Source organism: Tamandua tetradactyla, chromosome 5 (genome assembly GCF_023851605.1).
Source record: "Tamandua tetradactyla isolate mTamTet1 chromosome 5, mTamTet1.pri, whole genome shotgun sequence".
Classification (NCBI taxonomy): Eukaryota; Metazoa; Chordata; class Mammalia; order Pilosa; family Myrmecophagidae; genus Tamandua; species Tamandua tetradactyla.
In genome coordinates this window covers 103,632,634-103,657,082 of record NC_135331.1, presented here as the reverse complement: position 1 = coordinate 103,657,082, position 24,449 = coordinate 103,632,634, and the positions used below count along the sequence as shown (strand labels likewise).

Genomic DNA, 24,449 nt, shown 5'->3' with positions numbered 1-24,449 from the left:
AGACCTGCAACTGACCAGCATCCCACTGACCCTGTCCAGTGGAGCTTCAGGGGCCATAGCCATTCCTTACCAAGGGCACCAGGCTCCAGAGACCATCATTCTCTAGAGTCCCAGAAGAAAAAATAACAACAAATTTCTGTATCTTTAAGCTGTGGAGTGTTAACTGCTGAAAATTAAAGTCAGTGTAGATTTCCCCTTCCAACTGAGAACCCAAGCACTGCTGCCCTGTGTCAGTTCTAAAAAAGGGGAGGAGAAACTAAAGAATGTCCTTTCTTTGTCTGAAATGAGAGACACACACAAAGTCAACAAAGAGGCAAAGTAAATTAGATTTTAAAAATGCTTTCAGTCTCAATTGCCTAAGGAGTTCCAAGTGCCACAGAATGCAGCTGGAGAGCTGGCGTGTTTGGGGAACAATATGAGAGTAGCACCATAATTGAAATTCTTCTCTTCCTTCCCAAACTGATTATGTCAGGAATTCATTTCGGCACAGATTCTTCCTCCCCCATTGTTTTTGTTTTGTTTTTTAGTCCCCCAATCCAATGTTTTCCAGTCCTCACTCCCACAGAATTATTGCATTCTTAGAGAACGCATTTGGGGTGAATGTGACATCACAACCCTGCCCATAGAATTCTCCATCATTATTCCCCCTTTTCCACTCTTTTCTTAGTTCAACTCTCTCCGTTCTTATTTTGCCCAATCCGACCACTCCTTCCGCCCTCACTCTGCTCCACCCTTGCACTTGCATTGTGACCAGCTGGCAAGAGCACAGAAGCAGGTCCTTGGGCGTTCACAGGCCCCACATCAAACACAAGGGCTCTTTCCTTCCTGCTGCACAAGCCCTTAACACTGCAGCCTCTTCACACAAGTGGGTAGCGCTCTCAGCTCCCCTGCCCAAACCAGAAAGGGTCCTGAGCCTTGCTGTAGGCTAAATGCAAAAAGTTCAATCCATGCTCATTCATTCATTTGATTGGACGCGTTTTCCTGGATTTCACCCTCTCTTGCATTATCTAGGCTTTCCTCTTAGGGTAAGTTAGGACTTTCAGATCTCTTCTTCCATAGGAAGACAAAAGCACTGTTACCTTGGTTATCTTAGATTTTTCAGTGTCTGACCCAGTATCCTACAGGCTCACCAGGATGCCATCTCTGATTTTCATAGGGACTGGATTTGCTATCTATAATTTACCTAAAAGATCATATTGGTCTCAGAAAAGCTTGTTATGAAAAGAAGGAACTTCCATAAAGCAAATTCTCTATTTGGAGACCCATTAGAAAACAGATCATATGTTTATTCGGAAAGTAAATTCTTTTTAACCTAAGATAACCCTTATGTAACCTCATTTAAAAAAATGGGTGCAAATTGTGACTCAGAGAAAATTTTCAGATCCTGTATATTGAGTAGATTCAAGATAATAGCTCAAGAAAAACAATAACTTCTAGTAAAACTTGAGCTCAGTATTTGACTAATACTCAAAATTTAATAATAGTGTGTGCATGAACTAAGGCCCTAAATAGAAATGCTGTAAAAGTAAGAACATGGGAGAGTTCCAAGACTCAACCATAGTTGCCTTTTGGTTCTCCCCATATTCAGTTGTAATCCAAAAACTTTCATAACTGGATGAAGTTTTCAACAAGTTCACACAAAATCTAATTTTGCACTAAAATTACTCTTTATAAATTAAAAATGCATGCTTTATTGGCATCGTTTTATATATATATATATATATATATTTATATTTCAGTATGTCAGGCACAGTTCTTGGTCCTTCCCTCATAAATCTTAAGCTGACGAGCTTTCTCTCAGATGTCATCTAACCCAGTACTGTTGAGTTCTTGATTTAGAATCCTTGATGGGGAGAAGCCAAGGTGCCTAATCAGGTGTCTGTTAAGTAGTGATGTTGAACTTGGGTGTGTTGGACATAAAGCCGAGTTTTCACAAGGACTTATACAGTGTGTCCATTTCAGAAACTTAGCAATGAACAAAACTTTTGAAGAATCTTTTCCATTTAATAGCTGCCTCTTTTCATGGATACCCAAAGACTATATTAGGCACTTTTTATAGATTTTTAAAAGCTTTCTCTTGAATCTCATAAAAGACTGTTACATATTAGTTATTAGATATTAGAATTTAAGCTGCACGGCATAGGGGTACTCCAAACTAGAAAAAAAAATGATCCAAATCCCTACTTCTTTGTATTTGGAAGAAGACATCTCTCAGGATTAAAGTGAGCTTCGGTTCAGTTTGGGATTCTGTATAGTGAATTTTTGTTAAGTTTTTGGTCAGGGACATTTGAAAACAAAGTGCATCCTCTCTTCCAAGTAATAAAGCTTGGCACACATTTAGATGTAACTTGTGATTATACTCCACTTTTTCACTAGTAGCAACTCCTTTATTTTGACTTGCTCCTCTCTTGCTGGCTTCCACAAGGCAGATTCCTGTGACACAGCGTTCCTTCAGAATTCCCTAACCTTCCCTGTCCTCCACCCCACACTATAAATCAGCTGGCAGGTATGTTGGATAGCCTAGGGAGCTTTATTTCCAATTTAAGTCCTACATTTCCCTGAATGTGAGGCACCTCAATGTAAGCCAACACCTAAATCTTGTTCTCTCTACAGAAAGCCAGCTGACCTGCACAACCTAGCCCCTGGGACCCATCCACCCTTCCTGACCTTCAACGGGGAAGTGAAGACAGATGTCAATAATATCGAGGAGTTCTTGGAGGAGACCTTGATCCCTGAAAGGTGAAGAGCTGCTTATTTCTGGAGCTAATGAAAGGGAAGGGGTCCATATTGGAATCAGAACAGTATAGAGTTAACTTTGAGAAGGCAGAATTCCAAAGGGACCTTATCAATCCGGAATAGGCGACCCTCTTTTCAAAGAGAAAGTCTGAGACGCCCTTCCACACCCCGCAAGGGCTGCCAATCTTGAAACAGTTCCACAAAATCCATCCCAAGAGCAGATACGGCCTAAGAAGTGGAGTGGATTACTCCCTCCTAAACACAGTGCTTTTAGAAGCACTGGGAAAGCTATCACTCCTCATTCCCCCAAAATAAGCCCCTAGTTCACTTTGCCGGAAAGACCTCTAAGTGAGGGCAAAGCCTTCCTCCTTTCAGAATGAGTGCATGAAAACAAGCTAGGAGAGAGGTAACCCAGTGACTTCAAATCACACTGAGATATAAATAAGAGTCATAAAGCTGACCAAGTCTAATCTGACCCCATAATTAAACAGATGAAGAAACGGGCTGACAGCAACCTTTTTCCTGAAAGTGGATGCAAGGAGAGGAGGGGGCCTGAGAGCTATCAATTCTTGGTGGGTGATAAGTGGCTGCAGATGGAAAATAGTTGTACAGTGAAGAGTTGCATTCTAATATTTCCTGGAAGCTAGACTTATTCATTATAATATGTTGTATTCAGGGATTAAAATAATTGCAACACTTAAAAATACTAGGAAAATAGCATTATGTAAACAGTAAAGCAGGAACTTGATCCTATAGGGTAGCTACTAAAAGGTTTCCAGCAAAGGAGTTGGAGCATCAGTTTTATGACTTACTTTGGCCAGTGGGGTTGGTGAGGAGAGGAAGGGAAAACAGAGGATGGCTCAGCTAGAGGCAGAGAAATCAGTTAGGAGGCACCAATTGGTGGGAGCCCAGGCAAGACATATGACGACTCAGCTAATACAAGGGCAGGAGATATTCAGGAACTACTTAGTAAAATAAGTGCGACATGATTGCCACAATTCACCATCTTGCATTTATCTCAAAGCTGTATTTACTTATCAACACTTGTATCAGGCACTGTTTGAAGCACTTAACTAATATAATTCATTTACTCCTCATAATAGTCCTGGGAGGTAGGTGGTATTATTATTCTTATTTTACAGTTGGGGATACTGAGGCATGGAGAAATTAACTAATTTGCCCAAGGTTACACATCTAGAGAATTATTGTTAAAAAATTAAAACTCCCACTTATGCTCTGATTAAGCCATAAACAGTCTTCCTAGAAGTATTCTCTGTCTTCCATGTTACAACAGTTTTATTTTCACACTGAGAGTAGAAAGCTACCCCAAGGCCATTGGAAGTGGCCATGTATAAACTTTAAGTAAGTACATAAGTTAAACCAACATGGCAGATTCCCATGTAACAACCAGCTCACCAAAGATCTCTAAAAGGACACCAGCAGGCCACTTTGCAGAGAGTGCTTGGAAGAATGCAGGTACCATCCCCCTCCTCTGGGACTCATGCTTATTGCTGGCCCTGGTTTGAATCCCACTTGAAGCCAATGCTACTTTCACTCACTAACTAGAGTTTAGACTTTGCCTGGGAGATCCAGAGGGAAAAGTCTATGGTAAAGTTACCATTTTACCTGTTAGAAGTAGTACCCCTGCTTCATCCAAGTCATAAGGGGATGGAAAAGTGAAGCAGTGAGGAGGAGAGGAGCAGAGTATCCGCCGCTCCTCTGCCAGGCTGGTGGACGGACGGGTGCAGGGCTGGCTGAAGCTGAGGACTAGGTCTGCTCGCAACTCTTCTGGTGACATGCTGTGACACCTTGAACCTATCCCTTCTCTGTTCTAGGCCTCAGTTTCCTCCTCTGTGAAAGGATGACCCCAGGGTCATCCCTGCTCTCTTATTCTTCACTGCCACCCTTAGCCAGGCTCCCCCAACTCCCCACCCACAATGCAGCTGTGCCTCTCCTGGGCTGTTTCTCTAACTTTTTCCACAGTGGGAAGGAAGAGTCCATGAGATCCCTGGATATTTATGTCCCCCATGTTCATGTACATTCTTACAGAGGAGGGTCAGGGGCTCTCATCAGATTCTCAAAAGGATCCATGATACAGTAGGGCTAAGCACAGTCAGATGCAGAATCTCTCTCTCCTCCTCCCTCCCTGCCAGAATTCCCTCCCCTGAGCTCTGTTCCTCTGCTGCAGGTCCTTCACTGGATTGCAGTTGTACATAGGAGCTTTTACTAATTGCATTCCTGCCAGGTTAGCGACTGATGCCCCAGTGTCCCCAAGTGGCAGAATCTCAGCATTGTGAAATGGCATATCTCTGGATGGCTGTCATGGGGGGGGGGGGTCTCTAATGAGAAGACCATCAAGCTTTCTGGAGCCCTCCAGGCGAGTCATTTAGATGTCCTTGTACCACTGGGACTGGGACAGGTGCCACAATTACCTTCTGGGAGTACTACCAAGCTGAGGCATCAGCCCACCTGGAGAGTCCTGCTGGTTGCCCAGAGCAACCCACCAGCCTCTCCTGGCTTCCCCACCACTCAGTCTGGAGGTGGTGACCCCCTGTCCCCAGGACCCTGGGTGAGTGCAGCCTGACTTCCTGGTTCTCTAGGGGGCAGCATAACCCCTGTAACTGTTCACCAAGCGCTGGTCTGCCATGTGTTTCTCATCACATCAGAGAGCCAAGAATTGCGGGAGCCTTTTTCCCTTCACTTTATTTTTTAAAGGGAAAAACCGCATACAGACGCTCCAGGATTTTTTTTTTAATCACATTTGGGCCCACTGAGCATTTGTTGTCAAAATGAGGAATCCAGGCAGTCTCACGTAGTTGCTAAATGAAATTAATTTCCATCTCTTTCCTTATATGAGCCACTTAATGCTCAACAAGGAAGTGCTGGGATTATTATTCAGACATGCTGGCCCTTATATTGCATCTCCATGGAAAGGTCCAAGTTAATAGGATTCAGAGCTGAGAACCAGGAGACCTAACTCTGTCCACATTTCTACCAGGGTTTGTTGTGGGACCCTGGGCAAGCTCCTTCCTTCTCTTTCCTCTCTGTTTCCTCTTCTCTAAAGTGAGGGGGTGAAATGGCACAGTCTCCTTTAGCCCAAATCCCACCATCTCATGAGTTTCTTAAAGTGCTTTCCCAGATTGGCTGTTGTTTAAAATTATCCTGGTGCATCTGTGTTGTGATAAAATTTCAGGAGAGTAAATGGATAAAGTCTACTCTCAAGGCATGTCATTTTGTCAGTTGACTAGCAAATATGCATCGAATATTAACAGGGTTCAAAATGCTGCCAGAACTGGAAGGCACGCTGAATTCATTGTTTAAAAAAGAATAATAGATGTATCTTGGTACTCATTTGAAAATCAGTACCTGAGAACTTCCTCATTCTTTTTACAGTTCAGAATGTTCTATCATATTCATACAACATAATTTGTTTAATGTTATCCCCCATTGATGGACATTTAGGTTGTTCCCAGTTTTTTGCTATAGTGAAGTGTGTTGCAATAAATAACTTTATACCCATTTAAAAAAATTATAAAGATACCTCATAGTAGGAAAACCAAACGAAACAAGAACATTCCCTCTAATCCTCCGGCAGTTGGAGCATCACCCTCAGACCCTCCCACGGGGTGGCTGAGATCATGGGCTCTGGGTCACAGTGACTTGTGTTCAAATCACTACCTGTTAGCGCTAGGCTGCTGTGCCACAGTGCAAATTAGCCGCCGCAGCTCACAACTTAATGTAATATGGGATTATTTCTCACTCAAGCAAAGTCTGAGGAGGTAGTGGGGTCCATCTCATAGCTTTTGGAACACATGGTCTCTAAGGCCCCTTCGGCCGGGAAAGAGACAGAAGAAGGCTCACTGAAAGTGTTTTTATGAGGCAGCCCTGTGAGTGGTTACATCACTTCTCCTCCCATCCCATTGGCCAGCACCAGTCACCTGATCCTGACCTAGTGGAGAGAGAAGCTGGGAAACGTAGAGGACAGGGTGTGGGTGGTCCCTGCCATAGAAAATTACTTAAAACCTCTCTGATCTTTAACTCTCTCGTCTATAAATATAATATTGAGCTCCCAGGGATATTGTAGAGGATAATACTACTTGGAGTGTAAAACAACCTAATGCCTGACATAGAGTAAGAATGTATTACATGGTAGCTTTTAAAGAGTTAGAGGTCACTGGCTCCTTTGTGGCTGTCTCCCGGAGGCAATCATAAGGACCATTGGTGGCCCTGGATCTTAAAACCTCTTTTAATGAGTAAGCCTAACTTCTGAACTCTCCTTCAAGGATCTCCTGCTGAAGTAGCAGAGACAAGACATACAGGCACCCACACAAGGATCAGGGAAGTCAGAAGCATTCGCCTGCTTCTCCAGTGAGGATTCTGTTTGGTGAGGAAACAGGAATAATGGAGGAGGGAGAGAGAAGGCAACCTTCCACTTTACAGCTCTTTAGAAAAAGGATCACAGCTTGAAGTGCCCGGAGACCACCCCCAGGATCAGTAAAGGTGACTCCACTGAGGCAGGGGCTGTCTCTCTTTTCCACCAGTGTACCCCCAGTCCCAGGTCAGAGTCGGAACACAATGTTCTTGTCCAGGCGTGGTGCATGGCGAGGTGGTAAGAAGTCAGCTGAAGCTCCAAGGCAACCTCAGCATTTGCCATCTGCAATTGCTTTTGTTTTTTTGCTGCACTTCTGTATTTACAGTTTTGGGTTTTTTTTGGTAAGAAGCCAACTAATTTATTTCCTGAAATGCAGGTTAAGAGCATGCCTAAGATGAATGCATTTGAACTAAGATTATCATAAAGAAAAAGACAGAGATTTTCATCAGTTAACCCAGGGGTCAGCTAGCTCTATCTGTAAAGGGCCAGATAGTAAAAATTTTCAGCTCTGCAGGCCATTCTGTCTCTGCACAACTACTCAACCCACTGGTATAACGCCAAGACAGCCATATACAATATGTAAACAAATGAGTGTGGCTATGTTCCGTAAGGTTTTATTATGGACGCTGAATGTTGAATTTCCTATTATTTCATGTCACACAACATAATATCCTTCTTTTGTTATTTTTCAACCAGTTAAAAAATGTAAGAACCATTCTTAGGGCCCTGGCTGTGAAAAGACAGGTGGGATGCTGGATTTGGTCCATCTCTTTGTGTTTGATCAGGCCACATCATGATTTTATTTCAAAGATGTTTCTGTGAATTAAAACACTATATGCCAGCCTTTTAGAGAAATAGATTATACTCAGTGTCACACTATGTTTGCATATTTAATAGATGGAGTAATTATGGAACTAAAATGAGTACACTTAACATCCTGAATAGTAACCTCTCTAGATCTAGTTACTGCAATCTGGGAGGTTAACATCCTGGAAATATTCTTTCCACAAGGACAAACATCAGTGAACATTTTATACTGCAATAAGGTCTTAATGAAATAGATGCAAATGTTCCAAGAAATGATCATGATGATGAATATGCAACTATGTGATGATATTGTGAATTACTGATTATATATGTAGAACGGAATGATCAAAAGTTACCAATGTTTGCGGGTTTTTTTGGTGTTTTTTGGTATTTTAAGAAAAAAAGAAAAAAATTAATTAAAAAAATAAAGTCTCAATGAATCATTAGAGAAGGGAACGATGCCACCACACCCCCCTTGGATATGTGATCCTTTGTTGTCCATCTTGGAGTTTGAACAACTTGTTCACACTGGACTAGTCTGATTATGAAGAAACTATTAAATTGCTGGAAGCCTGATCAAATTATGGTACAAAGCAAAATGAAACAACCACCCCCAAACAAATTATGTCTCTTTATATTGTCAAGCAGAAGCAATGAGCCCTTGGCATTTATTAATAATAATTTCAGACGTTCAATTTTAAGAGCATGCCAAATTCTTAAATAGGCCAAGATAAGGAACGATGATCCTAAATGTGCAAGCCTTGGCAGATTACCTAGCATCTTGCAGGAAACCTCGCTTGGTGCCTCCAGTAACAGCAGACGAATCTGATAGCACTCAGCATGTACGGAAGGATGTGTGTGTGCAGATGCTGTGCAGAGCCCCCTTCCGGATCGATGGAGGGCACTCAGCCACGCTCAGCCAAGCCCCCAGGGCTCTGGGGCTTTGAGGGTAAACAGCAGAGCCCATGAGAGGCAGCAGAACACATAACTTGAGAGCTGGGTTTCCAAAGTGACATGGCCTGGTTTGCATTCCTGGCTCAACCACCTGGCCAAGTGACCTCAGGCAATTTGCTCATCCTCTCTGGGGAATGGGACTAACAACAGTACCAGTAGAATTGTTGGGAAGAGCAAGTGGTTAATACATGAAAAGGGGACAGAACAGTGCCTGGCTGCAGTGGGCACTTAAAGCAAGTCAGCTTTTACTGTTATCAGAGAAGCAGTATAATATAGTGGGAAGGTCACTGGTAGAGGGACAGGAAACAAGGTTCTAGTTTTCTCTCTGCTGTTTATTAGCCATGGGCCCTCAAATAGTTTTTTAACCATTCTGGTTTCAGGTGCCTTCCCTGTAAAATGAGGACAATAGTGCTTTCCTTACCTGCTCAGTGACCGAAGGATAGACCCACTAACTTTCTGAAGGTCCTTCCAGTGGCAGCATCTTGGAAATTAAGCAGCCACCTAAGAGTGGACAGTCCTAGACAATGGGCCAGTTGAGGAGCAGACCAGAGAAGAACAGCAAGCAAATTTAAATACTTTTTTTGTTTGTTTCATATTATTGAAAACATTAGGGCGGGTCACGGTGGCTCAGCAAGCAGAGTTCTCGCCTGTCATGCCAGAGACCCGAGTTCAATTCCCAGTGCCTGCCCATGCAAAAGAAAAAAAAAAAAATTAGCATTTTGTTTTTTAGACATAAGGCAACCAAACAGTTCAGAGTAGACAAGTATTCAGCCAATGATCACAAAGATCCACATTAATTGGTAAAAATAAGAAGATAATTATTCCCCTTCTCCTCTGTGCATTACCCCTGGCCACAAACATAAACTGTTTGTGAATTAATATTTTTTAAAAAATTAGAATTGCTTGGTTTGATGATGTTAATGGGGTAAAAGGTATGGATTTCCACACAAGCAAATCTTCCTTGGTCAAGCTCAAGGCCAAGGACAAGCGTTCTAATACCAGTCTGCATTTTGTATTCTTCTGGCTTCAAAACAGAAGACTGTGCAAAGGAGAGGGGCTGGGTCATTGCAGAGCTAACTCCATGCCTAGAAATAAAACAATCGAAAACATATGTACTGCTAATGGAGGCTGGTAGTTTCCACATCTTATTACTGCACACAAACAAGCATGGAGAGGATATTTCAGAGGACCACAGGTCTCTTTCCTTTCAAGAAATGGTTTGGAAGCCTCAGGGCTAAGTGCCTAATATTTCCGGCTCCTGGAATTAGCTCTGTGCAGTTAGGATCATAATTGCAGGAATGGCAGTGGGTGGGTGTTTTAACGTGGATTGGGAAAATGCCAGGAACCCCACCTCAGAGAGAGATAATTTCATTCACAATTTTGATTAGAGCCTTTCAATTTTTATCACTGTTTGTGGTCCCCAAAAGAGAACATCACCTGGGCTCTCTGAATGACGTTCTAATTTCCCTGTCCAGCAGACTAAGCCAGTAGTTCTTGCCTCACTGGTCCGTGGTTTCCTTTATCAGTGAACAAGGGCTGAGATGCCCATCCTCACTCTAGGAGGGGTGTAATAACCCAAAACGTTTTGCAAATCCAACTCCAAAAGGGAGTGATACTCATTGTGATGGGAGCAGGCTGTCCCTGAAAGGAGATCCACATTCTCACTGATCTTAGAACCTGTGTCTTCCATTGCAGATACCCTAAACTAGCAGCGAAACACCGGGAATCCAACATAGCGGGCATCGACATCTTCTCCAAGTTCTCAGCCTACATCAAAAACACAAAGCAGCAAAACAATGCTGGTGAGTGACTCTATTCCATCAAGAGCCCCTGGCAGAACCTGTTCCCTGCATGCTCAGTTTGCCCCTGGGCATCTCAGATACTCAGGTCAGAGAACCCCCTGGAACCAATGCTGCTTGCTTATCTCCCTCTCACACCGACACCCCCACTCACACCCACACCTTCCTCTTGACACTGGAAGGGGGTTGTAGATCCTGCCTTAGCTGTCCTGCCTGGCTAGTTTAGGAGGATGAGTCAGGTGGGATTTATTGCAGAGCCATAGGGAGGGATGCAGTTTGGATTCTGAGCCTGCCATGTTGCACAACATAAGGCACAGAAGGAAAGAGTCCTGTGTTGGCCTTTCTACTGTTCGTTTGTCCCAAATTTATGACCTGGCCTATGTTTGCAGGAAGTGTTGATTGGAACAACCCATTCCAACTTCCTTTTGGTCCCTGAAAGATTTCTCAGGAGTGGTCCAGAGGCTATTGGGAGAGGCAAGGCAGCCCCACAGTAGTGACTGCTGATGACAGATGCCTGACCCTCTACTCTCTCGACCCTACTGCGAGTACAGAGGGTGCTGGGGAAGCTGCTTCTCAAAGCGTGGGTTCAACCAATGGCTCTCAAGCCCTGGCATTGGCCACAAGTATCAGGACTCGATTCCTGTGTGGTACCTTGTCAGAGGGGCTTGAGCCCCATGATTTGACTCTGAGCACTTTAATTCCCTATTCTGGCATCGTACTTTAAGAATTAGCTGAAGTGATTTGAATAAACCCATGAAATTGTGGGTGTATAACATTTGAAGAACTGTACCAGTACCTGTGAGGAAAAGGAAAAAAGGAGAGAGAGTTCCCTTGCCCTCAGACCAGAGAAAGAGGCAGCTTGACTAGCTGGGATCCCCAGAACCTAGCACAGAACCAAGCAGAGTGAGGAATTAAAGAATATTTGTGAATGAATGAATGGTTGAATAAATGAACAATGGTCCAAAACCAGGTAGTAAATGCTAGATGTATCAAGAGCTCAGAAGAAAAAAACATCTCTTTGGACCAAGGGGACAGGAAGGACAGCTGTGCATGAGGTGAGAGAGAAGATACTTGTGTGTGTGTGTGGGGGGGGGGGGGAACAGTGGGGCGTGAGCAGCTCACCAGCATCTCTTGAAGACCAGGATGATGCCAGACATGGAACTAGATCCTGGGGCTTCAAAAAAGATAAAGACACTTGCTCCAGTATTCAGTCTTCAAGGCCTGGCTGGTGCAGGAGGAAAGACCTGAATTCACAAAATTCAAATAGCAAGGTGAGAGACAAATGATAACTTTACAGAAGGGAATTTGAAAAGCTGATTAATCGTCCAAGTGAAAGGTCCAAACAATTCCTGTGAAACATGTTCCAAAAAGGAAGAATTTCCCTCATGGTGCTTTGAGAAAGCTGCTTAAAAGGGTTGCAGTGGGGTCATGAAGACTGAGGGGCATCATCTGGCTGATGTGGGCGCGTGAGAGAAAGCAAGAGGAGGAGTGACTGGGAGAAGCTGCTGGAGCCCACGGTGCTGCCTGAGGCTACAGGCAGCCTTAGAAGAGAGTAAGCAGGCTCTGTGAGGAGAGTGGCCTTTCAGAAACAATGGTAAGAAGAAAAGGGGGGAATACCTTAAATATGCCTGGTGCTCTTGCTGCATTGCTCTTGCTGCATTGCTCTTGCTGCATTGCTCTTGCTGCATTGCTCTTGCTGCATTGCTCTTGCTGCATTGCTCTTGCTGCATTGCTCTTGCTGCATTGCTCTTGCTGCATTGCTCTTGGTGCATTGCTCTTGGTGCATTGCTCTTGCTGCATTGCTCTTGCTGCATTGCTCTTGCTGCATTGCTCTTGCTGCATTGCTCTTGCTGCATTGCTGTTCGGACCCCCTAGTGGATTGAATAGTGCCCTCCAGTCCCCGAAAAGAAAATTCATATTCTCAGAATGAAACCTCAGAGTGGGACTTACTTGGAAATAGGATCTTTGCAGATATAATCAGTTAAGGACCTCAAGATGAGATCATCCTGGATTTACGGTGGGACCCAAAGCCAATGACTAGTGTTCTTATAAGAGAGGACCCAGGGAGTCTGTGAAGATGGCCAAGAGAAAAACGAGGCAGAAACTGGAGTGAGGCTGCCACAAGAAAAAGAGACCCTGGAAGAAGAGAGGAAGGATTCTCCCCCAGAGCCCTCGTAAGGGACATGGTCTTGCCGACACCTTGATTTCAGACCTCTTTGCCTCCAGAACTGCAAAAAAAATCTGTTGTTTGAAGCTACAGGTTTACGGTAATTTTTTACAGCAGCCCAGGACCCCAATACAGACCGTCAGAGCCATCCCCGAGAAGGGACGGTCATTGCTATTTTCCCTGCAGAGAACATGCAGGCATATGAGAAGATCAGTAGCTTGTCCTAGCTCCAAGTAGCAGAACTGCTCATGAAGCCTGGCTTTCTGGCAGCACATCCCCGTAACCTCCTCTCAGCATAAGCATCTTCCTTCCTACTTGCCGAAGCGCCCTTGCAAAAATTATCCCATTTGAGCCTTCCAGATTTTGCACAAGCATTTTCCTTCATACTTGTTGAAGCACCCTTGCAAAATTATCTCATTTGAGCCTTCCAGGTTTTGCACAAGCATTTTCCTTCCTACTTGTCGAAGCACCCTTGCAAAATTATCCCATTTGAGCCTTCCAGGTTTTGCACAAGCATTTTCCTTCATACTTGTTGAAGCACCCTTGCAAAATTATCTCATTTGAGCCTTCCAGGTTTTTAAAATTATGAATGGTATTTACATATTATCCATGTTTATAGTTCTCCTGTCCCTAAAGCCAAAGCAACATTTTCTCCCACACACTGTATATCAAATTCTTATCATCTCAGTACTCTCCAGTTTTCATTGATTTTCCGTCTTCTGGTTTACCCTGGTTTTCTCTGTCCTGGGTTTTACCCTCATGATTTCTTCCCCTAACTCATGTGCACATTTCAGAGCGCCTGGTTCCCTGGGGAGTCTGTTCCCCAGAATCTCTATCCTTTGTGTTCTTCTCATCTCCCCACATTTCTTCATCTCACCTGTAACTTCCCCACTCCCTCACTCCCCCTTTACTTTTCCTTTCCCTCTCCGTATCCAAACCCCCCCCCCCCATTGTGGTTAACTGGATCCCAAAGTTCGTAGGTACAACAAGGCAGACACCAAGTATCCCATGGGGCCTGCCCCTCCACCCTCGCTGGAGACTGAGAACCCGTACCATGCCCACCACCACCACCACCACGGCAGCCTGTGTGGGTGACTGTGCACACCCCTCTCTGCTTTGACAAGCTCTGTTGCCAACAGCCTCTCACAGGTCTCTGCAGGAGCACCAGCATTAGACGCCAGGTCTCCTTGGACATTCCTGTGTTTGCTCTATTCCCAGGGTTCTTTCCAGATCTTCTGCTCTGCATCTATTTCTCTAGTGCTCTTCTTCCGATTGTCCCTCATATATTTCTTTTTTTTTTTTTGCCTCTTTAACAGAGTCCTTCCTCCCTATCATCTTATGATCGAATTCCCCCCACATCTCTGCTTAATATACTCTAGATGTTTCCAGACATTACAATAACCTATACAGGATCAACATGCACACGCTGACTGTGGTCTTTCCTGCCTTCTCCATATCAGAGCATGAAACACCATATGCTGTGAAATGGCTCTGCATGTTGGATCATCTCTCCACTCCTGTGATGGATACAGGAGCAGCCATCCAAAATGCCCCTGTTGTTCTGTAAAGCCTCAAAAGTTACCAGGTACCAAACTCAAACCTCTTTCATGGGCATCACCCAACAGGAGACTTGTCCATTAGTTTGCTCATTCATTCATTCATTCATTCCACAAACACGGATTGCATGGGGTGGCTAAAAATCCAAGCTAATGTTTATTTCTTGTGTGCCAGGTTCTAGTGCCAAAATGAATAAGACAAAGTCATTGCCCTCAATGAATTAACTGTCTCTTTGGAGCTGTAAAACATATAAAAGTGCAATTATAGATGTGGATTTGTTCTACACTCTGCCACTTTTAGCTGCACAGATTTGTCCAAGACACTTGTTTCTCTGAGCCACTGTTTATGCAACTTTAAAACTGACTTAAAATACCTCCGTGTCTTCATCTGCCAGATAAGGCAAATAGCATATCCAAGGTTTTTAATGTAGCTTCATTTCTTTTATGTCAGTGCATGTAAATCCTTTAGCACAGTGCTTTGCTCATGGTAAATGCTCATTAAAAGTTAGCTTTGATTATTGTATTATTGCTAAAACAGAGCAAACACGGATATTGGCATCAGAAACTGCTGTTTCAGTTCTTCCTGTTTTTACTTTTTTCCTTCTCAGTGCTCCCAAATCTCCTACCCACGTAGTCTCTTTTTCTAATGTTGTTTCCCACATTTTGGTGTGTTTCCTCCTTCTCCCAGGTTACCTCCAAGTTTGTCAGTGGCGTGGTCCTCACTGTTACGTCTTCAGTGTCATCGCATTTCTCTTCCTTTCCCAAGGTCTTGGTCTTGTACTGCTGGTTGACTATTGCTCCACTGCCTCCTCCTTCTGCAGTTTCCAGATCCAAGCTCCCTTTGTCTGCTGTGACTGGATTCAGCCTCCGCTCCTCTCTCCCCCCTCCTCTCCTCACCCCGCCTCCCCACGTCTTTTCAAATTTACTCTTCCCTTTGCTTAAATGCAGCATGGATTTTCTCTGGCAGGGTCTCTGAGACCCCACATTTAGTAAGGTGCTGCATGGGCAGAATAACTTCATTTTTTTCTCACTTGAGATCCACCACCACCCCTTTTCAGTTTTGGGGGGAAGTCTTTGTTTCCCGACTTGTTGCCTCTGAGTGTCCCGTGGCTCAGATGTAGGCTAATATGGATGGTGGTTCAACATGGCAGACTCCGAAGCAGGCCTCTTGCTTCAGACTCCAGCTTTGCCTCTTGTTGGCCTCATTGGCCAAGTTGCCTCAACTTTCTGTGCCTCAGTTTCTCTATCTGTAAAATGGGGGCAATAATGGTGTAGACCTCATAGACATGCTTGGAACAATGGGCTGCCAAATTGCATTCAAACATGACCTGTTCTGAGTACTGCTGGGGCAGACGAGTTGTAGTACATGACAGAGGTCTGAGCTCAAACTGCAGTCTGAGGAATTATACATAGTTGGATGATTGTTCAGTCCCAGAGGGAAAAGAGGAGAATGCTAACGACAGTGTGCAAAGACGGCACACATGATGGGAAGGCAGAGGAAGGGAGTCAGGGAGGGTGATTAAAAAGGTCCAGCAGGTGAGGAAGGAGGAACACCAGGTGGGATGGAGTCATGGAGATGAGGAAGGAAAGCTTTTCCAAAAAAGTGAGTGGCCTGTGGTATAAGATGCTGCACAGGAGGTCAAGGGTGACATTTTTTTGCTGTGTGCAGCCCCCTGACCACTTCTCAGATATCCTTCTCCCACTGCTTTTCTGATGTGAATCAACCCATTATGAATGAATGAAGCGCAGCCTGCATTTGGACTTGGCTATAATCCCAGCTCTCAGCCCCACGCTTTCCTTTTTCAAACCAGCAGGGAAAAAAATGTCACTTTTTCAATATTAAAAGTCGGTAAAGTATTTAAGCAGAAGGATGGGGAGGAGGGTGTGAGCTTCATCCAGCCCCCCCCCCCCCCCCGCCGTTAGCACATCCCATAACCCACAGTCAACTCTGCCTTCACCCTGAAGTGTGCATCTGCCTGTCCTGCCTGGCCCATAGTGGCTTTGTCCTCCATATTTCCCAACACAGGTGGCCTCATCTCTAACATTCTCCCCTTCCCCTCTGCAAGCATCACTGTAAACACCCTTCACTTCCTGGCACTGCTCCTTTCACCTTTCTTTACGATGCTGCCACTGAGACTCCCAGGGACCCAGGGTCGGGAGAGCAGGCCCAGAGGACTCGGCAGATCTGTCATCTGCCTGCTCCCCTGCCGCACGCTTGCTCTGGCATCTCGGCCACTGGGACCTCAGTTTCATTCCTTCCCTCAAGCAGTTTCTTATATTCCTGACATTAACATGTTTCCCCAGTTTCTGTCGTCTCATAAGAAGTTCTGTGCTTCTCTCTGAATATGTGCCTTACATTTTGCATTTCTTACCTTCAAACTGCAATTTGAGCTAACTCTTAAAAACCTCTGCCAAATACCCTGGCTTTCAAGATATTCATTTTTAGCTACTCACCCTAATCTGACCATAAGAGATATTATCTATCTTTTACTTTATTTTTTTGCAATCTCCCTTTTTCCTCATGCTTCAATCCTACCATTACTACTAGTTTATCTCACTTTCTGTGCAGTGTTCATTCAAGGCCATTAACAAATGGATCGAATGCACATCTTTACTTCTCTGTTCTTTAAAGTCCCTTTTGATCCCTCCCAGCCCTATTCTTTTCATAAGGGACAGTTACTAATCCTGCCCAGTACTCCCAACCTTGCTTTGGTATGAGTGACACATTCTTATGTGCTTTTCTCCAGTTTCTTTGTGGTGGAGGAAGAAGTGGGAATGCATATGCATGCAGGCTAAGACAAGACTCCGGTATTGCTCCTACTCGATTCACATTTGCCGTCCTCCATCCTTGATCCTTTGGAATATGTTCTTATCCATGGGACTCTCTTCCCCCTACTTAGAGGTCGAACAGTTTGCAAACCCAATCTCTTTGTATCTAATCCATACATCGTTTTGTTTTTTTCTCATAGCATTTGTGTATTCCTTTTTAAAGAATGCAACAACATGCATCTCAGATTATTCAGGCTTTTCAAGCTGCTTGTATCACATATTTTGGTAATCAGTGGTGTTTTCCCTAATTGGATTATTTCAGCCTTTCAAGGCTTCCTTTGAATCCCCTTACTCTTCCTCCTTCAACTCTTGTTTTCTTTCTTATTTCTCCCTCCATAATCCTCTGTCTTGGGGGGCTTCCTTCAATTTTATTTTATTATTATTATTATTTTTACCTGGGCGTGCACCAGGAATCGAACCTGGGTCTCCGGCATGGCACGTGAGAATTCTGCCACTGAGCCACCATTGCCTGCCCCCTTCTATTTTAAAATTTATACTCGATTTGTTCCAAAAAGGCTTTATAACTCCTCCTAGACATATGTACAGCATTGGATAACAACAACCGTTAGAAGGAGGTGAGAAAGGAAAATAAGGGGAGGACCATAAATTGGGGCTTTTACTAAGACTGTAAAAGCAGCTCCGATAGCCTTAATGTCTGACGCACATGGCTGACCACAAATTTGGCTCCAAACTTTCTAGCAGACAAAGCAGAAAGGGACCCCTGGCCAGTCGCAGTTTGGTTGCCTCAGAAGATAAAAATAAACCAACCTCCCAGAAGAATAACAAATATTCCTGATTTAGGGGCTTGAGTCACAGGCATGGAGGAGCTGTGATTTTCATTTTCTTCTGCCTTTTCCTCCTGTGATTTCCATTCCTGCACTTCTGTAGACTCCAGGCCCAGCTGACTTCACGTTGACGTGAGTTTTCTGTCTCTCCTCTGGAGGGACCATCTTTGCCCTGCTCTTTTGTTTCCATCCTTGCCCGTCTCTCTGTTCTTCCCCTGTGCTCCCTCTGCACTTGAAATTTATTTTCTCCTCGATCTCTACATCTTCTCTTGAAGACCAGTGAAACCTCCCTGCAACAGCAAGCATGTGTCACCAACTCACTTGTTCCTCTCCATCCATTCCAGGACCGGGTAGCAGGCCTGCCCGAGTCTGTCTCCTTTTATCATGACTGACGAGCTCCTGTGCTGTATTTTGCAAAGATGTACCCCTTTTCATTCCAAGAATGCACACGATTCTGTTTTACGGAAGGCATTGTGATCTGCTAACACAGTCCTCCTGAAGTATTTGTCCTAATAAAGTACTTCCACAAACCTTCCTATGGTAAGTAGGACCCCATGCAGTGTTTTCAGGGTGCAAGGGCCATACTCAGTTAAAATCGTTTCTCCACCTTTTGCCCATCATTAGTTCTAACTGTAGTGCCCATATTTCCCAAACTGAAAATCAGATGTCTAGCAAATTGCTTTCACTGACAATAATTATATTATAAGAAATTGATACTGTCCTTGAAAATCTAGGACACATGCCCCCAAATAAAAAGCACCTGGATGGAGCTTAGCTCTCTGTTCTCCAGGGTCCCCAATGCAAATATGAGCGTGGCTGCCACTGCCTAGGAAAGTGAGAGTAGCACAGATTCCCCAGCCCCGGGGCCCTGGTTCTTCACTGGAACAAGGGAGCAGCTGTTAGACTTGACTGAATCCATAGACTGACCGTGAAGCTCATGGAGCAGTCTTGGTTCTGTTTCCAAATGAGGACCAAGAGCTCCCCCTCCTCAGAACTCCACTTTTTAGGATCTGAAAGTGAGCCGTGTGCTCCCTGGGTTTATTCTGGGAGAATTAATACTCATGGCCGCATGTCGTTGGAAGAAGACTCTCAAGTTATGCTGGAAACCTCAGTGAGCTCATCTCATAATTGGAATGGTAATTTCTACTTGATGGGCCTGTGACTGAAACTACATTGTGGCAATTATTATCAAAACATCAATTACTCTCATTCCTGCCTCCGTTTTTCCCTTCATCATCTCCTAGAGCCCTTACGAAAGGCAGGAAAGGCACTCCAGCACCAGTGCTCGCCTTGCCTTCTTCCCTGTCTTCTCCATTCAGTCCCAGATCGTCACATCCTTCTGTCCCCTCTCTTCTAAGAGGTACCTCCTGCAGAAGGCCATGCTCCTGGCTGACCCCGGTGGCAAAAGAATCCAGTCCTCCCATCACCTCAACTCCCATGGCATTAGCCTCCAGCTGTAGCCCTAGTGATTTTTCTTTCTCTGCCAAGTTCTCAGTGGTTTGTGTCCACACCAGCTCATCTTGGCCTTTCATTTCCTAGACGGCTTAGCTGAACCACACTGACACACAGATTCCTTCTGCAGCCTGCTTTGCTCCCGCCCCCCACCCCACGTGGTCAAGGTGCCTTCCTCCCTGCATATTCCACTCACTCGCTCCCTTTTAGTGACATCTATAAGCCCCCTTTAGTAAAATCTATAGATTTTACTATACTAGACCCCTTAAGCAATTATATTAAGCAAGATCATCTCCATTTGATGTTCAGAAAACTAAAGCTCCCAGCCTTCAGCTCAGTTTTAGAAAGACACTTATAATTAAATCTGGGCTGCCTCCTAAAGAAGTGACATTCCCGTTACAGAGGGCTAGACCTCTGGAGGAAGGAACTGCCTAATCTAAGATGCTGTGGATTGTAAGACACTATTATTCAGAGTACCACAAAGAAACAAAACATGCTTTCACTTAAAACTGTGTCAAGCCTTCCACTGTAAGACGTAACCTGATTTCAGAGGTGTCAGCGTGAAAAATGTGGATCTTAGACTTGATGAAATATGATAAGCAGTTCCCATTGTCATTTCCAAATCTAGCATTCTGTTAACTTCTTGGTGCTATACAGTGGAGTGTCAAACCCTCCCTTCTGCTCGAACCTTGAGCTACCCTTTTGGAAAGAAAAGGATTCCAGGTCAACAGTGTTTCCAGATCCCTCAGGAGTAGTGAAACTAACTCGACATCCAGTAAAACTTCAGCTCTGCCCCCTGTCCCTCTTGCCTGAAAGTGGGTGCCACTTATCTCTTAGGTCAAGGGTTTGCAACCTTTTTCTGTAAAGGGTCGGATAGTAAACATTTTAGGTTTGGTGGGCTATATACCTCTGCTGTTGGAATAGGAAAGTGGCCATAGATGATACGTAAATGAATGAATCTGGCTGTATTCCAGCAAAACTTCATTTGTGGATGCTGGAGTCTGAATTGCACATAATTTTCAAGTGTCACAAAGTATTGTTTTTGTGATTTTTTTTTTTTTTTTTTTTAAGGGAAACATCTTTAAACATTTTCTTGTTTTATTATATTTTGTTTGTTTGTTTGTTTTTTACATGGGCTGGGGCCGGGAATCGAACCGGGGTCCTCCGGCATGGCAGGCAAGCACTCTTGCCCGCTGAGCCACCGCGGCCCGCCTGTGATTTTTTTATAACCATCTAAAAATGTAGGAAAAAAAGCCTCAGTTTGAGGGCCATACAAAACAGCAGGAGCCTGGATTTGGTCCATGGACTGGTTTGCCCACCTCTGTGTGTAGCCTGAGGCTCCAGCAGCAAGTTCTCTCAATTCCAGTAGGGCTCAGCCCACTCTCCTGGGATGTGGTGATTGTGACGGTGACCCTTCTCGTAGTATTGCGATGTTAATTAAATGAATCCAAGCCTACAAAGCATTTAGGGCAGTACCTGGCACACAGTAGGCACCTGTAAGTGTTATCTAAGACTGCTGCGTTAATTTCACTCGCCCTCCCCCAAGTGCCTGGGGTCGGCTCTTTGGTGCATCTTGCGCAGCCTTCTGCTCGATGTGGAGGCACGTGCTGCCCTCTGCTGGCAGGCGGACGAGGCCGCGCCGGACAGGGCTGAGCAGTTTAGCAAAAGCAGCCTCTAGGTTTCCCAGGGGCTTCCCGCCTGTGGGGGCTGCCTTATTCCTCAGGCTCTGCTAGGGGTTCCTGAATAAGCCATGTCTCCTTTGGGGGCTCGAAGCCACCTTACATTACCTGTCCCCCCCACCCCCACCGAAGGAAGGGCAGGTGTACCCACCCTGATGCCTCTGCCAGAGGCCACCGGCTGCCTGGTGACAAGTGCCTCCAACTGCTTCTTTCTCCTTTTCCTCCTTCTACCACCCCTAGTCTTTACTTTTATGAACTTCCTTGACCTAAAGTCGAAAAGTGTTTAAAAGGATTCAAAGCGGCCTGGGAAGGCTGTTAGCCCAGAACTAAGCCCCTAAATATCAAAGGCCTGGCACTTCTATCCAAAGTATCATGAACGTCAACTGCTAGGGGCAAGGGGTGGGGGCGGTGGGGGGCGGGCTGGAGGAGGGCGGCGGGGAGACGAGGTGCAGCACGTTTTCCAGATCGCCAGGATGTGGTGAGCACGTTTAAAAGGGAGCGTGTGTGTTTATTATTGCAAGCCACTTCAATCACAAGGCGCTTAATTCCCTCTCCTCTTCCTCCCCAGCCCTCATCCCCGTGCCCTGGTGGGCCGTCAGGAGGGGAGGCTTCTGCGGACGGGGTGGGGTGGGGTGGGGGGTTGGGCCTAACGCGGGGCAGGGCCCCACGGGGAAACCGAGGCAACTTGTTAAAAACAGTGTGGATGTTGCCTCAGAAAGGACTCACTGAGGTGGCAGCGGGCCTTCAGGTCCCTTCTGTCAGGACAGCCGGCCCCAGTCCAGGACGGCTGGTTCCCAGGAAGAGCTGGGCTGAGGCCTCCAGTCCCCGCGGTGGGCTGTTATCTTGTCCAGGGCTCCGGGTGGTCTGAGCGGACACCGCAGCAGTGAGGATAACGACGTGACTGTTTTGCCACTTCCTCATAAAGCAGCCTTTGCCCTCTCATTTCAGAAAACGCCTCCGATCATAAAGGAACCCTTCAGGCTGCCTTTCTTGGCAACCCCTGCATGTAAACGGCCAACTCGGGGTATTCTGTTTGCTTGTTTGTTGGGTTGAAGTTTTGCTTTGATTAGCATTCTTGCGAAGAAAAACAAATAACCTCAGCCCGGTGGGCCCAATCTCCAGGGTCTGGTGCATCCTGCATAGTTGCGTGTCTTCTCCTACTTGGAGGTTCCTTGGGGCTAGCAGGAGGGAGGGAAAGGGGAGAATAGTTCCTTCTAGCACCTCCCAGGAGTTGCCCAGGGGTGTCCCCCAGAGAGTCTTTGATTTGGTTCATTATTGAGGTGGGATGCTTGCAATTTGTAATATAACAAATTTTGTTCCCCCAAATGAATCCTTGGGCAGTCATAAGGATGGCGGTGGGTGGTGGTGTGGCACGTTGAACGGGGGCAGACATGAGGAGGGAGGGGGAGGGAGGAAGGGGAAAGAGGAAGGTGGGTCCTGCGTGGGTGGGCGCATTCATTAGTGGAATGGGCGGGTGTTGTGCTGCGTGGGTGTCCCGGCTGGAGGCGAGCAGAGACCACCAGCACCATTCCATGGGGTGGAATTTCCCGCCGTCTGACCAGAATGCATTCTCCTGGCCTGGAGTCAGATCAAAACCTGGGGAATAAAGGAACATTAAATGACTAATTTGAATACAAGTTAAATCGCTCCTTACCATCTCTCACTACTGCTACCTCCTCCTGTGTAACTGATACCTCTGGTCTTTGTGCAGTCTTCACATGGGAGCTAAACCTCTCTCTCTCTTTTTTTCTCTGTATGTATATATACATACATCTGTACACACAGTTTGCATGTGTTCTGCCATGTACTGGCAGAGGCCATCACATACTTCCTTACATAAACAAGCACATGTATCAATTAGTCAGGAAAGAAATGTGCTTACACACATTATGTGAAGTTATATTATTGATGGGACGTTTCACGTGTCTCCCAGCTTTGTGCTAAGCACGTGGTGTTTAGACCACAGCAGCACAATCGTGTGTACTTGGGTGTGTGTCTGCATTTCATTGTGTTTGTAACAGTCAGGAGTATGTAGTTGGTTTATATATGAAGACTACCCCCAGGAACCCCTTCTTTCTGGTTAAAACATCGCTTTGAGAAAAAAAGACCCCACATCTCCATTGACTCCCAGTGGAGAATGGCTTTGGGTAAACTGACAGATAGAAGAGGTTCCCCCAATCTTGGTAGAGTTGGGGCTGAAAAGGGCAATATATAAAATTCAAACACCCAAATCACAAACCTTCCTTTTCAAGTTTGTTACTATCTTGCCCAGACAGAATAGGTGGTATTCTGTCCATTGCATACAAGGAAAAGCTGAAGCAGGGGAAAAACCCTTCAGAAAGGATGAGCCGATGAAATGACTGGGCCAGGGCAACCCTGGCCTTTCTCAGTTTTTAAACCCATTCGCTACAAACTAATATTACTAAAACCTAGGAACTGAGACCTGCGGTTAAATGCAATCTGGTATTCTGAATTCATCAGCAGCTTTGAGGGGATAATTTGCTGGGGGAAAAAAAAGTGCTATGCAAACCTTTGACGTTAAAATCTCTAGTTTTCTTTGAAAATGTGCTATGGAGCTATCTTTCAGAAGGTCCCCAACCTCCTTCAAGCATCTTTATGGGTTTAGCCTGAGCAGCCTCATTAGCTAAAGAGACCCATATGTTAAAGAGTTACAGGCAAAGTAGCACTTCTTTTTTGTCTGTCTTGTTATCCAAACCCGGACTTTCCCAACTTGGAGGTCCGTGTGAATCCCCTGGAGGTCTTGTGAAATGTAGTGGTTGTTGCAGTGGGTCTGGGTTGGGGCCTGAGAGTTCCTGGGCAGTTCCGGGACAGTTTACTTCAGCTGGTCCCAGACGTCCCTTAGGGGAGCAGGTTCTAGGCAGCTGTCTCCATGTCGTGGGCTGAGAATGGCTCATTCATCATCACCATCATCCTCCGAGCCCAGCTCAGGGTCTGGCCCAAAGTAGGAGCTTCATAAACATTTGTTGAAATGAATGACCCTCATCCCAAATACTTCAAGACACGCCCACCCTATCTGCTCTTCTACCTGTGAGATGTGGAGAGGGCTTATCCGGGTCAAGGGCATTTCCTTCAAGCTGCTTCCTGTCACAGCCTGTAGAGCTCCTAGTTTCTAAGCTTGCCACATGTTACAGGCCTTTCCATTCTCTTGATTACATTTATTTGTAACTTTCCAATCCTCATTTAAAGTTTATGATGTCCTATGACGACAACTGTGACTACAGCTTTTATAGCCTCTGTTATATTAAATCAAGGTTCATGGTGGAAAAAAAAAAGATAATCTCATTTAGAACCA

The 24,449-nt window shown here is 45.2% G+C and overlaps 1 protein-coding gene across 3 annotated transcripts in view; it reads left to right on the top strand.

The window, feature by feature from the left end:
- CLIC5 (chloride intracellular channel 5) overlaps positions 1-24,449 on the top strand; it is a 182,731-nt gene that overhangs the window by 136,274 nt on the left and 22,008 nt on the right. For 2 of the 3 annotated variants that reach the window (XM_077161967.1, XM_077161969.1), the window contains exons 3-4: positions 2,614-2,739; positions 10,565-10,671. In XM_077161967.1, coding sequence (XP_077018082.1) covers positions 2,614-2,739; positions 10,565-10,671 — 233 coding nt within the window. Of the gene's footprint in view, positions 1-2,613; positions 2,740-10,564; positions 10,672-14,295; positions 16,292-24,449 lie in introns of those variants that run through there. The other variant, XM_077161968.1, reaches the window with a different exon arrangement.